This window comes from Phodopus roborovskii, unplaced genomic scaffold (assembly GCF_943737965.1).
Source record: "Phodopus roborovskii unplaced genomic scaffold, PHOROB, whole genome shotgun sequence".
In the NCBI taxonomy this organism is placed as follows: domain Eukaryota; kingdom Metazoa; phylum Chordata; class Mammalia; order Rodentia; family Cricetidae; genus Phodopus; species Phodopus roborovskii.
The window spans coordinates 430,589-448,131 of NW_026126721.1; the positions used below are offsets into that span (position 1 = coordinate 430,589).

Sequence of the window (17,543 nt, forward strand, 5' to 3'; positions counted from 1 at the left end):
TCTTATGTATTTATACACAGGTATAGTAAAGACTATATAAAAATACGGGAAAACCTGTTAGCCTTATCAAGGTCATCCAAAAAAGAAATAAAACGTTGATTTGGGGGGAATAAAGAGGACCGAAGCTGAAAGGAAGATATACCGACAGGAGAGATAAGCAAGAAAGGAGTAGGGCAAATATGATCAAGATATACTATATACATCTATGAACTATTCAAAGAATTTAATAAAGCGTAGGGTGTAGTAGTACACATCTACATTACTATGGCAAGATGGGAGAGGTAAGAACAGCAAGACAATGAGCAGGTAGCTCACAGGTTAGCTAGCCTGGGGTAAGTAGTGCAGCCATCAAAACAAGAAATACATTGCCTCAGCAAAGTGGAAGAAGAGACAGAAAACCAAATTCTAGTAAGTCTTGTGGCCTCAACTTGAGTGTCACAGTGTTATGGTGCTCTGTGTTGGTTTCTCTCTTACAAACACATACACACACACACACACATTCACACACACACAATTAATAAGCAATTTATTTTTAAAAAAGTCTCCAACCTGTCTGAGTTTGTTTAAGCTGTGATTTTAAATCAGTAACCTGAATGGTTAATCTTTTAACAGAAGCATCATATTCTAATATCTGGGCCTTTAACTGTGTAGAATGTTCAATCTGAAAAAGATCCAAAGAAAAACAAATACAAAACAATTACGGCTTGCTTCAAAAAGAAATTTTCTCTTATTGTGCTTATATTTTTCGTTTTGCCAATTTGACAAAGCTTTTACACCAGCAACCAATAGGATGTCCTCTATTAAAACAACAACACCCAAACAAGTTTTGTTTTGTTTTTTGAGATAGGGTCTCTCTGTGAAGCCCTGGCTGCCCTAAAGCTCACAAAGATACATCTGCCTCTGCCTTCTGAGTAGTGGAATTAAATGTGAGTGCCAGTCTAAAAACAGCTAGCTATACTACTGCACAAAGGCAGAAATTACAGAGACACAGAGGATATGTGTATGCCACAAAGCAGGCATCAAGAGACTCATGGTGGTGATTATCGCCCTCTGAAAAGTTTAGGTGTAAATGAATTTGCTTCCTATTTAGTGCTATTGCTATTAGAAATATGTGACATGTATAAAGTTTCTTTAATTACTACAAAGTGGACTGACATAATACCACATGAAATAAGGACAATACTCACTTCATTCTGCAGCTGTTTCTGCAGAGCTTGCCTATGAGTTTCAAACTCCTTGTGCTCCAGTGCTATAGCATGTTCTGCTTTCTGTAATTCTTTCTGAAAAACCAAAAGCTCAGGAGGTGGCTGAGTTATGCCTAAGAAGATTTAAGAAAAAAAGAAAAGGAAAATATTCCTAGCTATTATTTGCTAATTTCACCTTTTAAAGAGCAGATAAAGGGTTTAAAATAGTTTTCTTTGTTCATGTAATTAATATTCTACCACTTCTATTAAATGGCCTAAGAATAAATTTCAAAATAAAATAATTTAATTCATGGTAATAATAACTTTATTCCTCCAGGAGCTCTTTAAGTAATTCTTTCAAATTCTTAACTTAATAGCCTATTTATTTCTCCTACCACATGCAGACAGTATTTTAAGAATGAGCTCCCCGAGCTGGAGAGATGGCTCAGTGGTTAAGAACACTAGCTGGTCTTCATGAGGTCCTGAGTTTAATTCCCAGCAACCATATATGGCTCACATCTGTAGTGAGATTTGGTGCCCTCTTCTGGTCTGAAGGATACATGCAGACAGAACACTGTATACATAATAAATAAATTTTTTAAAAAGTAGGGGGAAAAAAAAGAAAAAGAAAAAAGAAAGCTCCCCAGCTGTCACCTGTCAGTGGCTGTTCCTGGTTTCATCCCATCTGAACAGCAGCCCATGGCAGTCGGGCTACACAAATAAGGCTGATGGTGCACTTCATTTGGGTCACCTAAGAGCCCCGTTAATAAATTGTGCCTTATGTAGGGTGATCATAAAGGACAGTGCAGTAGAAACAGAGTCACAATGTTACTGATCCCTTTGGACTAGTACTCTTAGGAGAGGGAGAAATTTCCAGAGGTACAATGAGTAGGCACAGGCCCAGAGCACTAGTGTGCCTGGGAGGCACAGTGAGTCCAGACTGCTGTAACTGGAGACCAAGGCTAAGAATAAATATAACTATAATTTCAACCTCCTGCCTTGCTCCAAGTGCTTCCTGGCACAACTGAGGCAACAGTCAGAGGGCATGAACCCTGAAGCCACCCACAGAGGCAGTTATTTAACAAATATTACTTAAAATAAAATTACGAATTATGCAACAGCAAACAAAAAGGAAGCAACTCCAATATAAGGACCGTAAAAGATTATCCCAATGCAAGCCCCCCTTTACAGATAGGAAACGGTTCTATAATCCTGATCTAATGTAAGTTACAGAAACATGCAGATCAGAAAAAAAAAAAAAAAGACATACGGTCTAGGAGACGTAAGTTCTCATTCCTATTCTCTTCCAGTTGCTGTTTAAGTAATTTATTTTGTGCCTGAAGCTCCACTTTTTCTTCTTTCAGTAGTGAGTAATCACTCATCTCTTTCACCTTTTCATTCAGCAAGTGGTTTTGTTTTGACATTGCCAAAAACTGAGCTTTGACAGACTCTAGCTCCAGCTAAAATTGAAAAAGGAAAACTTATATCTGAATAACTTTCACAGCACTGCTGGAAGGCCTTCTGAATCTAAGCACCATAAATGAATACATGACGGTGACTATGAGACAGAAGTCAGGCTCTCTGCACTGGTGATAAACCAGGGAAAGCTCAGAACCTATTTCAATAGCCCTTTGTCCTACAAAGTAAAGAAAGAGTGTATGGTGAATGCAATTTGGAATTAATTCCCAAATGTCACCAATACAACTGCACAACTTAACAAGACATTTAAAAAACATGAACAGATAAAAGGTGGAAGCAAATCTCTATTGCTGTGAGTTGCTTTCATTTTCTTAGTCTTATGTGTCCCATATCTGAATCTGAAAGGCTACACAAATCTCATGGCTGCACAGGTAAATTCCACCTATAGTATCTACTTCAGTTTGTTTTAGACAGTATCACTTAGCCCTGGTTGGCCTGGAACTTGGAGATCTGCTTGCCTCCTAGATGATATGTGCAGCACTACACCCAGCTACAATCTCCTTTAATTATCTTAAAGTTCTAGTTTTGTCCATTACATGACGCAAGCATACCACTAAAGACAGTATAGTACCAGTGGCATGTAAAAACTTTACCTTACGTTGTCTATATCTGTAAGAGAATGATGTGATAGAAATTTTTAATTGCTACCAATGGAATAGCAAAGGCTAATAAGATAGAAGCTAAGATATACTGGTCATCTGTTACGAGTAGTTCACCCAACAATCATGCATTGTTAGAAATAGCACCAAGATTCACTCACAGAATTTGCCAAATGGCACATAAGCAGTAAGGGAGGGAGACATGATTTAGCAGCAGGACTCTTAGATACAAGCTTTTTTTTTTTTTTTAAATGTCTCTGTGTGCCTTTGCTTGAAATTACAACCTACTGAATTAACTTCAGCTATCACCTTCTTAGCCATAAAGTAATCAGTCCAAGCTCATTACAAGGAAGTCCCAGGGATGGACAGTTCAGTGTTAAGAGCACTGACTATTTTTCCAAAAGACCTGGGTTTGATTCTCATCACCTACATGACAGCTAAGAACTCTCTGTAACTCCAGTACCAGGGGATCTTATGCCCTCTCTTGCTCTCCACAGGCACTGTACACACAGGCAAAATTACTATGAACATAAAATAAAAATAAATCTCAAAATACCCCAATGTTCTCTGTAAATAAAAAGTAGTATTAACTCTAATGTCATTAAGGAAACTTAAAAAAATGGGTTTAACAATTACCTCAACTTCTTTAATACGATTTACAGATTTACTGAGTTCCTCCTTTTTGGAATTAATCACTGTGAGTTCCTCTTGCAAATGAATAGTTTTTTCTAGGGAATAAAAGAAACAATTAAATAATTATTTCCTACTGAACAAAAAGACATTTAATAATTTATGGCCATCCTATGAGACCTAATCACCATTGTTTCATAGTCTAAAGCAACAAGTATATAAGTCAAAAGTTGAGTGAGCAAATAAGAAATAAAGCCCATTTCCCACTGTGTGACAAATTACATATGCCATATGTGTGGTGAAATTCCTAGTACATGCAAACCAGTTATTCTATCTGGGAAGGACATGAGCCTACTAACAGTGCCTACTTTCCATAAAAAGCAAAGATGTCTGTTTTTCTTCGGTAGGTTTTTCCACCGTATAACACAAGTCTATACAGATAATATCAGAAGAAAATTTAATAAATTAAATACACAATAGTGCTAATCTACAAGAGATGCATCTGCTTCTACAAGACATGAGCAAAAGGAGCCACAGAGTTGGTATCTAGTCAATAGCAAGTAAACAGCTCCAGTTTACTTCAAAAAATGTTTGAAATTTCCAAAATTCATTTTCTTTATACAACTTCCTATGAATATATTAAAATGCAAAATATCTGAAAATTGAAAAGTTATTCAACTTTCAGTGTCTCAGGTCAATGTAAACTTGAGAGTTTAGGAAGTATAAAGACATGTAAGAAAAAAAGAACTATGAAACCTGGTCATAGAGGACAGAAAAAGTAAAATTTTCTATAGTGGGGCTGGAGAGATGGCTCAGTGCTTAAGAGCACTGGCTGCTCTTTCAGAGGACCTGGGCTAAATTCCCAGCACCCACAGGGCAGTTAACAATCTGTAACTCCAGCTCCAGGAGATCTGTCTCTCTCTATTAGCCTCCACAAGCACCACATGCACATGGTATTCAGGCATATGTGCAGGCAAAACACCCACACACATAAAATAAAAATAAATATTAAAAAAATAAGTGAAAAGCCAGTGAAATGGACTAGTGGGTAAAAACGCTGCTAAGTCTGACAATCCATTTCAATGCTAGGGATCCCCATGGTAGAAGGAAAATAACAAGTTCCCTAAGTCCTTTGACCTTCACATGCATACCATAGCACACCCCTCCCTCTGACAAATAATATGTAAATTAATGTTTTGTAAAAAGTGAAAGCTAGCCGGGTGGTGGTGGCACACGCCTTTGATCCCAGCACTCAGGAGGCAGAAGCAGGTGGATCTCAGTGAGTTTGAGACCAGCCTGGTTTACAAGAGCTAGTTCCAGGACAGGCTCCAAAGCCACAGAGAAATCCTGTCTCAAAAAAAGTGAAAGCTTATTTAAGAATATACAATAGATACAACTTAGGAGGCAACTTATTAACCTGTATCAGAATTAAAATAAGGCAGCCACCCATATCACCTTTATTCTTCCTTTCTTCTTCCAATAGTTTATTTGTTCTAGCGATGTAGTCATCCTTTAGTTCCAGCTGGTATCTAAGAATCAGAAAGACTAAAATGAGGTTCTTGCCATCTCCCTGAAAAAAGACCTCTAACCCTAAGGACCTTATATGTGGCCCAGCATACCTAAGAGTGTCAACACGGCTGAGGAGAAACTTCAAAGTCTCTGTTCTAAGGGCAGGCAACTGAATTCTGAACATCAAAGGTCCAGTAAAACCCTGCCTCCAACCTGTAATTGTGGCCCCAAAACTCAATCACACAAAATGAAGGGTGTTATCACAGGGTTACTGAAAACAACTATTTCTCCATTGGTCTCAACTGGTACAGAGAGCATTAAAGGAAACAAAGCAAAGCATACCTAGCACACAACAGATTCTCTGCCTGCACAATCTCCCCAACCCCAACCAGGATAAGAACTTATGCTCTTCCATGTACAATTGAGAGCCTACTGTTATTTTATCCACGTCAGTAATAGCAAAAGAGATGTTTCCATGGAATTTTACTTATTTTCTTCAGTTATCACTAATCAGAGATGGGTGAAAATAAAGACAAACCCTCCTGTGATGAACATCTTCCACCCATTTGCTGAAACCAAACACAAATATTAAAAGTTATTAGGTGGAACACGTATAGCTGCCACTAGAAAAGCTGGCATACAATTGTCTTTGCTCTGAGATTCTAATCACTGGCACATAAAATTTAGACTAGAGAAAAACTAAAATACCTGGGTATGATGGCACACATCTGCTATCACTGAACTTGAAAGCCTGGAGCAGGAGAGTCAAGAATTTCGAGTCAACCTGAACCATATAGCAAGAGGCAGGAAGGAAAGAGGGTGGACCAAAGTAACCATAGCTGTCATATTTTCCTTTCCCTATATCACACCTTTTGCTTCATATAGGTCACTTTAGTTCCTTTTTGATTCTGGCTTTATAAAGCACATACATGTTCATGATCAAATTCAATCTTAAGTAATTTGTAAATTGTTATTGACATTCATCTCAGTGGCAACATGAGAAAGATGAATAATGTGATTGGAATTCTGATTTTACAGCTAATCTGCTACGCAAGTTAAGCAAGTCATATGATGCCCTAAAGTTAAAGATAATAAATATACAATATAATACATATTTACATATGTAAAGTTAAAGTATATCTCAAGCCCCCACAGCCAGAAAAGCTATGAATAAAAGCAGTTGATGTAATTCTCTACATTGGATAATTTAAAGCCATCTTAATTCAAGTATTCATCCAAAATGTTTGACTGTCATAGAAAAAAGTTTTTGTTCAAACACTAAGCTTTGTCATGTAAATATTAGCCTTACATGCATTATCAGTTTTGGTCACATTTTCACCAACTTAATTCAAACATATTACTTCTTTAAAAATGCCAAACAATTACTTTAAAAGTTCAGTTTTGAGCTTCTGATCATAGGTTTCCTCAATGTTCTTTAGATTCTGTTCCCGTCTCTGAAGTGCCTCAGCCTCACTTTTATTTTTTTCTTCTTGGAGCTTCTGGGTCCTGAAATGAACAACAACAAAAAATATATTAAATAAACAAAGTACAATATTTAATATAACAAATTGGAAAAAACAGGTTGAAATGTATATAACTGTATTAATAGGAAGTAAGAGAGATAGAAGTCTTCCTACATTTTACAAACTGACCTAGTTGCAGTATATCAGAACTAGGGAGAGAGCAGGACAGGGGCATCTGCCTTAAGGAAGCAGGAAGGAATCAAGGCCAAAGTAGTTTCTTATAGGAGCTAATTAACACTTAAAAACTGGCTAGGAGGGTAGTGTAAAGGAACATGCTGCCAAGCCTGAGTTCCAGCCCCAGGATCCATATCCACATGGTAAAATCAAAGAACTGACTCTCATAAGTTGTCCTCTAACCTCCATGTGTTCACTGCTGTGGCACACACTCACCGTCACACATCAATAAAAAGATTGAGTTTAAGATTAAACACCTATACAAAACAAGCAAACCGGTTACATCATGACCACAGTGCCCATGCATATAATCCCAGCACTAGACAGGCAGAAGCAGAAGGATCATTGCAAGTTCAAGGCCAGCCTGGTCTACATAATCAGTTTCAGGTTAGCCAGGGTTTAAAAAAAAAAAAAAACTCTATTTCAAGCTAAAACAAAACAAAAAAATCTAGTTATAGATGGTAAGTAGTAACAATTTAGAGGTAAAGAATTATGTTACAAAAGCACAAAAAAAAGTTATCTTACATATCCAACCGGTTTTAATATTAATATATATATATATATATATATATATATATATATATATATATATATATATCCTATTAAAACTGTTGGATCTAAATTCACTAGCCCATAGATAATAAAAGTTGAAGATCTGCTTTTAGCACTGAAGAGAAGGAATGGAGGATGGGAGTTAAGGAAGGAAGGAGGGACACACGGAGATAAGAAGTCATATCCTTGCTCAACAAGGTCTTCATAGTGAGACTAGATGAGCAGTACTAGCAGTTCTCCACTTTCCAGGTGCTGCAGAGTAAGAACTACCCCAAAGCTCACAGGTCCAAGAACTGGGTAAAAGCTCCAGGTGTTGACACCAGCACCCTCTGCTGGCTAACCTGGAAAGTACAGTCAATTGACTGGAATGCTTAGGACAGAGCAGGCAGGAGTGGAGGTAAAAAAAAATGGGTAGAGAAGAAATCAAATGATCTGGGCCTATAGAAGTGAGAAAACAACACCAATGAAGACAGTGACAATTTCTTTAATGTACTAGACTCCTAGAGTACCTATTGAGTGCTAACAGCTGATTCTAATTGGGGAAAAAGGTTATATATACACACTACAGACGGTGAGCTTGCTGGCAGTCCCAGGTAAAAGCTAAAGGATGAAGCATCCTGAGCACTTAGAAAAAGTTAAATAGCACCCCTTCCCCCATCATGAGAAATGTTTCCACGACAAGCCAAATTAGACTAGATTTCCTTACTGTAGTGCAAAGTAGGTAAGTGGAGCAGGTCAGGATGCCTGGAGTCTGCTACATGTATGAAACTATTGAGTCTGATAACAGAAGGTAGCACACCATCTGTTGAAGCATACGAGTACCTCCCAGTTGTCTAACCTCAAGGCAGTCTGATAGAAATATTTCATCATGGTGTCCAACTTGTTACCTAATAGTTTACAAGGAAAACTCCAAGCTCCCTTTCCCCCAAGATGTGCCTTCTAAATCAGTTAATGTCACCTTCACAGCCAGGAACTCTCCCTCAAAATTTTGTTTAGTTTTGTTATTAGGTGGGGTATTAACACCATGAGAAATAGCTCTATACAAGACAAGTCAAGCCAGACTATTGCATTTCTTTTCGAACACAAAGCAAGTAAATATAGCAGGTCTGAACACCTAATTCAAGTATCCAAGCTGGCCTAGAACTCACCATGGAGCTTGAACTGGTCTCAAACTCATGGAAATCATCTTGTCTCACCCTTCCAAAGTGATGGGATTAGAGACATGCACTACTACACTAGGCTTCTATTTGGCTGGGGAGATGGCACAGCAAATAAAGTGCTTGTTATACAAGCATGAGGACCAGAGTTCAGATCCCCAATACCCATATAAAAGTCACGCATGGTAGGGGAGATGAAAGAAATACATGGATGAACAGAGCTTTCTGTCCAGCCAGTCAGTCAATCAATGAACTTCAGGCCAACCAATGAAAGACCCTGTAAAAAATAAGGTGGTGAGTAATAAAGATGACTGACACTGACTTCTGACATTTACAAGCACATTCACATGCACCTGTATATACCCTTGCAGACACCACACACACACAACACACACAACACACACACACACACAAAAATTTAGACATAATACTTGAATTTTTCATATACAAAAAGAACGTATCACTTACAATTCAAATGCTTCGATTCTTTCCTTCAGCTCTGCTTCTCTACCTCTAAGCAAATCTATGTCATTTAGTAGAAGTTGTCTTTGAGCATAAATTTCTTTCGTTTCAATCTGCATAGGAAAGCACTTATTTTTAGCAGATGCTGCTTCCTAAATTCTAAAGCATAATGAAAAGTACAAATATTTAGGGTAACAATTTCTCCTTGCAGAAATTTCAATCAAGATTGCTTTTAAAATCTATATTATAGTTGCAATGAATGGTAAACTATACTGTGCTATATTCCTAACATCCCTAATCTAGTTCTTTAACACCCCCTCCTATTCCCTTACTCAAAAAAATTGATAAGTCCTTCAGCAGGAAGACTTTAAACATGTGTAGTCAGTAATGAATAGAATCTCTGTGGTAGTTGAAGATGTTACCTAGATGTTTCAGTTAGCAGGCTCAGATGAACTCCTCAGTGAATGGGCTGGGCCATCCCATCACTAAGCAGAACAGTTCCTCATTTTTAAGGATGTTACAATTTGGTTGAGGGAAAGAGAAACAATCTCATGAGAATGTAATGATCTCACAAATGAAGTATATAAAGACCACATGCAGGAACACCTATATGAGTCACTCGGTGAGTTGGGGAAGAAGTCACCGATGTGACCTGAAGCGAGGTCTTTAAGTAACAGCACAGCCTTAACAGGGAGAGATGTGGATAAGCATCCAAAGGCATGGCATCACTGAATAGAATGATAATCTCCAACACTTTCATGTAATATTAACTACATAGGATTTAGTCAGTCACCTATGTTGAAGATAACGTTGTTAATCTAAACATAACCCATTATCTTAAACATCTAAGCTTATTCTCATAGATACCATTAGTCCATTTCCCAGATAAGCTAGACACACAGTAGAGGGGCCCTATTTAATGCTGGATAACAGGTTTTACTGAAAGCCTGAGCAAGGATGAACTCTAGGGGGAAGCACTCCTATTTTGAACTCCTATTTTGACAACTGTTCAGGACGCACACTGAAAAGAGTACTGCAAATCCTGTTTGGCTGAAGACATGGTCTTAGCAAATAGGTTTTCCTGAAGGAAATCTCTGCCTGAAATGTGACTGGACTACTCTGAACCCAACCATTCAGACCCTACTCCTGGATCACTCTGAGACTGCCATGTATTCTCATTTCCCCCCAAGATGGGGGTCACTCACCTTCTTCCCTGCTTCTCTTTGCCCTCTTCACCCCCTAGCAGAGCCCCAAGGTCTTTAGTTCTTGAGGCTGATTTTCTCAAATTAAATTAAGCTTGGCAAAACAACATTCCTCAACCAATGCTACTGTTCCACCCTCACGGAAAGGGGTGAACGGATGCTCAGAAATTACCAATCCTCCCCAAAGCCAGATCAGAAACCTCTTGTCCAAACACATGGTATGGTCTTCCACTTCCAGGTTGCTGGGCGTTGCAATGGTAACATACTTACTCTCTGCTATAAAGAGCTGCTCCCTGTAGTCCGTAGCAACTATTTACCTCCCAGCCTCTCCTAAAGCCCTCTCTCTCCAATTTGCCTGATAAGATAGATGCTATTTTCTGAGTGTCTCCTAATCCCAGTATGGAGATTCACTCCATTTCTTTCTTTTCTGCCCCGCAGAGCAAAGTCTTCATGAGCTTGTCTGAACTCAGCCTTCTCTATCTGCACTCTTGACTACAGTTCAAACTTTTACTCTAGAACTGTCCTTGCTGGAACTTAAACGAAACCACTAACAGCAGTAAATTATTTCTAGATTATTACCTCTCGGTGCTTTTTAATTCTATCCAGGGTGTTCTTTTCCTGAGAAATGAGGGCTTCATTTTTTGCTTGACAAATTCTTTCAAATTCATTCCGGAACTCAGCCAATTCCTTTTCATATTTTCTTTTCTCTTCCATCTTAACTTTTGTTATTTCAGCTTCTCTAAAATACTTCAACTATGAATTGAATACAAAAACTGAAAATAGTTTCTTAAAAATAGTACAAATTCACTCATTAGGTTTAATAATAATGTTCTCTTCAAATACATCTTTAATTCACTTTTAGCTTTATCTTCTTTATTGTCTTGGTCAAAAGTGTGAACAAATGACATCAATGGTGATTTTAAAATGTGCATAAAAGATAGTACTCCAATCTTTAATAAAAAGTGTTAGGTGTTTCCCCATATATCTAAGATTAAAACAGTAGAAGATAAGTGTGAGTAGCTCTCATTAACAGCAGCAAAAACTACAGCTTACCTTTTGACACATTTCTACCTGAAGCTGATGTTGTATTTCTTTCTTATATTCATTTAACTTTGTCTCTAAAGATTCTAACTTAGAACGGTGAGGAATGGCATCTGCAAATTCATCATCGATAAGTTGAAACTTCTCAGCTATTAAAAAATAACACAGCCAATTAGGAAATATAAAATCAACTCAGGTAAGTAAGAGGTCCAAAGCAGACTATACTAAAGGAGAAGTGTAAAGATGTCTGCTACCTACTTTGAAATACATTCAAAAACTGAAATTGATAAGTGGACAGATAAGTGATAAACAAGTATAAAACAAATTTTACATCAGCATCTATGTGAGCAAATAGTCCCTGTAACATTGTTTCAAGTGTTCTGCATGTTTGGAAATGTCGATAATAAATTGACAAGTATAAATTAATCTCTTCTCAGTTTGTAAGTACAGACACCTTTGGACTTGGATTAAAGTTGACACATGTTCAAAACAGAACTTTAAAAGTGTAAAATCTATGTACTTTAACTGTTGCTTTCTACAGATAAGGAACAACCATAGAGTTTAAGTGACTTCCAAAGAGTTAAGCAACTACAACACAACCAAGCCCAATTCAAGTCCTGATGACTTTCTCATGCCAGATCTATTTCCAGGAGGTCCTTAGCCCTCAAACCAACCAGAACAGCCAAATAACCATGAAGCAGAGGGTAAATCTAATATGGAGTACAATCTCATGCACAAGAGCACACATGGGAAGAAAGGGATAGCAGGAGTAGAATAAAATATTGAGTGTTTGCGGCAGGCATAACAGTGAGCATGTTTTTCCAGCCACTTCAATTATTTTCCAATGAGCCATAACCAACCACACAGCCTGACCCAGGACTTTCTAGCCACATATGGCCACTGAGTATTTGAAATGACATCAATTTGAATTGAGATGTGGTTTAATAAAAATAACACACTAGATCTCCAGGAATTGCTACAAAAAATGTATGTGAAATACTGAGTACTTGCTAAATATCTTGAATGTTCAGGGTTAAATAATTAAAATGAATTTCACCTGTTTCATTTCGTTTTTTTAAATATAACCACTAGAAAATTCAAAATTATCTATGTGTTTTATATTACTGAAAAACTTTCCTTTGCATGTAACACATAATATTTTGCTAATGGTATTAAAACTATACTTAAGGAACTAGTTGTAGAATATACCTTTGTAAATAATGAATTCCTTACCTCCCTACAAGTTAAAGGCACTACTGAGGATGAGTCAAAAAGATGGGTAAGCTCATCAGTATAAATAACTGTTTTCTATCATTTTTGACACAAAACCAAAAGTTAATGTCTAGTTCTCTTTATATATCTGTGACAAGCACCATGACCAAAAGCAACTAGAGAAGAAAAGGCTTTATTTTCAGCTTTTACTCTAGATCATAGTACATTTCGGAGGGAAGTTAGGCAGGAACTCCAGCAGAAACTCAAACAAAAACACAAAAGCAAGGCTTACACTGCCTTGTTTCTTATTCTTAGCTCATAATACTAGCTTTTATACACAGTTCAGGACCCCTTCCAAGATGATGGTGCTGCCCACAGTGAACAGGGACCGTCAACATTGATCAAAACAATCCTCCACAGACATACCCACAGTCCAATCTGATGGAGGCAATTGTTCAATTGCAGATCCTTCTTTCAAGGCAACTCTAGATTGTGTCAAGTTGACAATAGAAACTGGCCAGCACAGATAGGAGGAGGATAATATAGAAAGGTACAGAGTGCAAAAATCTCTAGGCCTTGAACTCTACCCAAATGGGAATTTCCAATTTCTCCCCTCTAAAGACCTCAGTTCCAACTATTAACTGAAATGATGGGACAATGGCTTCTCTAACTCTTTACAAAGCAAACAGTTTGTGACATACTGTGGTGGTTTGAATAGGGATTCCTCCTGGTTCATAGGCTCATATATTTGAACACTTAGTCACCAGGGAGTGGCAATATTTGAAAGGATTAGGAGGTGTGGCCTTGTTAGAGTAGGTGTGGCCTAGCTGGAGGAAGTATGTCTCCTGGTGGTGGGTGGCTTTGATGTTTCAGAAGCCCAAGCCAGTTCCAGTGAGAGGCACTTTTTTCTCCCTGCTGCCCGTAGATCTGGATGTAGAACTCTCAGCTAGTTCTCAAACACCACATCTGCCTGTGTGCCACCATATTCCCTGCCATGATGACAATGTACCTCTGAAAATGTAAGCCAATCTCAATTAAATGCATTTCTTTACAATAATAGAACATTGACCAAGACACATACTAATTTAATGGCTGTAAAATAAGGTTAAAGACATGAGATGAGTTTCCTCGTTATAAAAGGTTAAACTCCACAAGTAAGAATTGGCATCCCTGCATGACTGGCCAGTATAGCCATGGATTTCAGAAGGATAGATTATGACAGTGGAAGACAATTCCTGGTCCCTCCAGCAACACAATTCTAGACAAAAATGAACTTCCTTTTCACCTACATTCAGGTAGCATTTTTCCAGGTGAGGGAAATCACATAGTAGGATAAATAAGTTACTTGTCTTCTTCCAAAAACAAAACAAGGCCAAGTGAGGCAGTACACATCTGTAAATACGCACATTCAGAGGAGGCAGAAGCAGTACAATCTAAAGTTTGAGGCCAGCTCTGTCTATACAGTGAGTTCAAATCTAGCCAGGGCTATATAGTGAGACCCTGTTTGAAAAATAATCAGGCAAAAATAAATTAATAAGATACCTAGCAGAATTGAAGTAAGAAGGCTATAATTACCTAGGGATACTTTGTTAGGAAATGTGGCACTTGTCTGAGTTTCCACGTCACAGCTCTCTTTAGCTTGATGATATTCTGCCAGATCCTTTAAGAAACTCATAAGAAAACCTGTAAAAGCATAATATACATAGTTTTGTTTCAGAAAATCATTCAACTATTGCTTTATTTCTTTTTATGAGTCTTGGTTTCCAACATCATTTGATTACCAAGAAGAGGTCTTTCCGAGCATGATATAAACCTTAAAAGGAATACAGAGATTGCTATTACCACAAAAATTATAAATTTATATATGGCATAAAATAAAGTCAAAAGACAAATGATATATTGGAAAGATTCTGTAATACACAGAGGCTCATCATAATGTCAAAGAACCCTTAAGAAATCAGTAAAACAAAAAAAAAAAAAATAGGAAAAGACATGGACAAAGTTCACAGGAAGAAAGTTTAAATGGAAAGTAAATATCTTTTAAATGTTAAATATACAGAAACCCATAAATAAGTGCAAATTAATAACATAAAAGAGACTACACTTTCTGTATAACATTGCTAAGTCACTGATAACAAGTGTCATGGGAATCTAAGAGAGCAATTTGTCAGTATCCCTATATATTCCAAATGTACATTATTTTAACCTAGTCATTTTGAATTTGTACGCTGTACTAACTTTTAATGGGGGCACAAAATATACATGATGCACACTTACTGCTTCTCATAGCAAAAAACAAACAGCAACTGAGTCTCCATCAATAAAGAATTAAATATGTTCTTTAAAAAATGGTCTAGCCAGGCATTGGTGGTGCATACCTTTAGTCCCAGCACGCGGGAGGCAGAAGCAGGAGAATCTCTGTGAGTTCAAGGGCAGCCTGGTCTACAGAGCTAGTTCCAGGACAGCCTCCAAAGCAATACATAGAAACCCTGTCTCGAAAAACAAACAAACAAACAAAAAATGGTCTGTCACAGGGGATGATTCCCCCATGGATGGCCTCACCCTCCCTGGGGAGCAGAAGAGGGCTGGGATGGGGGTTGGCGGGGGTCTTGGGGGGATGGGAAGGAGAGGGAACTGGATTGATACATAAGATTGTTTCTAAATTAAATAAATAAAATTAAAAAAGAAAATCTTAAAACCAAAAGTATTGATATTTTAAAGAAACTACTAATACATGTAATACTTCATAAATTGTATTTGAGAAACATCTAATATACAAAAATATTCAGCTCATGTTATTAGTTTGTTTGTTTTTTTCATGGGGAGGGGAGCTATTGTGTACATGTTCTAAATAGTAGATATTCTATAAAGTGTATTTTCATTTGCTAGATAGGCTCCTGACTACCGTACAGTATCCTTACTTAAATATATATAAGACTTATTCAAAACATAAATATGGAGGAAATAAGGTTTTTATCAAAACAATATTAAGAGTTGCTTACTGAAAAACAAGCTACGGTCAGCAAAGGAAAATCAAATGTATTTTTTAAGATTTATTTATGTATTATGTATACAGTATTCTGCCTGCATGTATGCCTGCAGGCCAGAACAGAAGAGGGCAGCAGATCACCTAACAAATGGTTGTGAGCCACCACGTGGTTGCTGGGACTTGAACTCAGGAGCTTTGGAAAAACAGGCTGTGAGCCATGTTGTTGCTAGGAATTGAACTCAAGACCTTTGGAAGAACAGGCAGTGCACTTAACCACTGAGTCATCTCTCCAGCTCCCAAAAAATCAAACGTTTTAATTCTAATTAAATTTCTTATTCTTCTCCCTAATAACCACACGCTTTGTATTTTCATAAGAAAAAGCATATAAAAATATCTTATTATTCTCCACAAAGATTAAGTTTCCTACCTTTTTTGTTTTCTTTGTCAAATCCTGAAATCTGTTAAAAGAAAATATTTTGCCTTTATTAAATTACTCATTTATAAGTAGTAAATCAAAGTAGACCATAAAAACAGTCTTACCAGTGATTTGTAAAGACTGGATGAGGGGCTGATTCTAATGAGCTGTAATAAATCCTGCATAGTAAATACCTTCAAGAGAGGGGAAAAAAGACTAAGTTTCCAAATTTGTATATCAGTAAGTTCAAATAATTATGATGTACTACGGAATATAAAAATTAAAATTCATTTTGAATTTAAAATATTATAATTAACCTAATAATGCAAAACTAAAGCTTTTACGTTGTTAATGAGTTACAATAAATATATCGAGGTCAGAAGGATCAAATAATTTGTTGGTTTTTAAATTACATTAATATATTTTTGTGTGTACTGGGAAGACATAAACATGTCATGGTGTATATGTATAGACTAGAGGACAATTTTCAGGATTTAGTTCAATCCTTCCATCATGTGGGACCCAGGATTCCAACTCAGGACTTCAAACCTTGGTAGCAAGTGCCTGTATCTGCTGAGTCATCTTATCTGTCCAGATAATATAATTTTAATCTAATAACTAACCTCCCAATACAAACAGGAATGAAAGAAATGATTAATGCTTTAAAGATAACACTTAGCTATCTGGTGAACCAGTGGATTTATGAATGTATTTCAGGGTCCTTACAGTTATTTAAAAATGTAAATAAACTCCAGACTTATTAGTCTGCAACTATGAATGACTATTGTGTGCCTGAAATATTTTGAATTACACAACTATTCTTGACATATATACTTCTACTATAGTATGTATTTTGTACTAGCTCTACCCTTAGAACACTGATACAATGTATTTTTAAGTGGTTTCCCTTTAAAGAAAAAGTTCTGGTTGGCATTTATGTTATTAGAAACTATTAATGATATGAATTGGTTTAATTATTATGGAGGGAGTCCTTGCAGATGTCATACAAGGAAGCAAACTGCACAAGGAGATAGGAATGAAAACCTGGTACAGATTGACTTCATTAACCTGTATCATACTTCAGGAAGCCTATTAACAGGTAGTTTATTCCCAATGTACTTAAGCACAACATAATCTGGAAAAAAAAGTTTCCTGGTGTGATACAATCTCTGCTGCAAAGGAAACATAATTACAATGAAATTCAACTCAGAGTGTATGTCATTTCTTCCAAGAAGATGGGCTCTAGAGATATACTACTTGTATACTACTTGTCTTAAGGGCCTAAGGATCTGGCCTGGTTCCTATGGTCCTGGCTGTAGGAACTTCATATGGCCTGGTCCAACAGATAACTCAGACCACCTAGCTGCTAATCACTTCTAATTCTCAGCTTTTTGGATGCATTAGTATGATTTTCA

General features: G+C 37.0%; 1 protein-coding gene across 2 annotated transcripts in view; it reads right to left on the reverse strand.

The window, feature by feature from the left end:
* Ofd1 (OFD1 centriole and centriolar satellite protein) overlaps positions 1–17,543 on the reverse strand; it is a 52,018-nt gene that overhangs the window by 12,076 nt on the left and 22,399 nt on the right. For both annotated transcript variants that reach the window (XM_051174882.1, XM_051174883.1), the window contains exons 4-15: positions 16,254–16,322; positions 16,141–16,171; positions 14,300–14,407; positions 11,525–11,661; positions 11,051–11,224; positions 9,276–9,382; positions 6,788–6,907; positions 5,348–5,421; positions 3,899–3,990; positions 2,455–2,644; positions 1,188–1,318; positions 550–661 (exon numbers count right to left, since the gene is read on the reverse strand). In XM_051174882.1, coding sequence (XP_051030839.1) covers positions 550–661; positions 1,188–1,318; positions 2,455–2,644; positions 3,899–3,990; positions 5,348–5,421; positions 6,788–6,907; positions 9,276–9,382; positions 11,051–11,224; positions 11,525–11,661; positions 14,300–14,407; positions 16,141–16,171; positions 16,254–16,322 — 1,345 coding nt within the window. The remainder of the gene's footprint in view (positions 1–549; positions 662–1,187; positions 1,319–2,454; positions 2,645–3,898; positions 3,991–5,347; positions 5,422–6,787; positions 6,908–9,275; positions 9,383–11,050; positions 11,225–11,524; positions 11,662–14,299; positions 14,408–16,140; positions 16,172–16,253; positions 16,323–17,543) is intronic.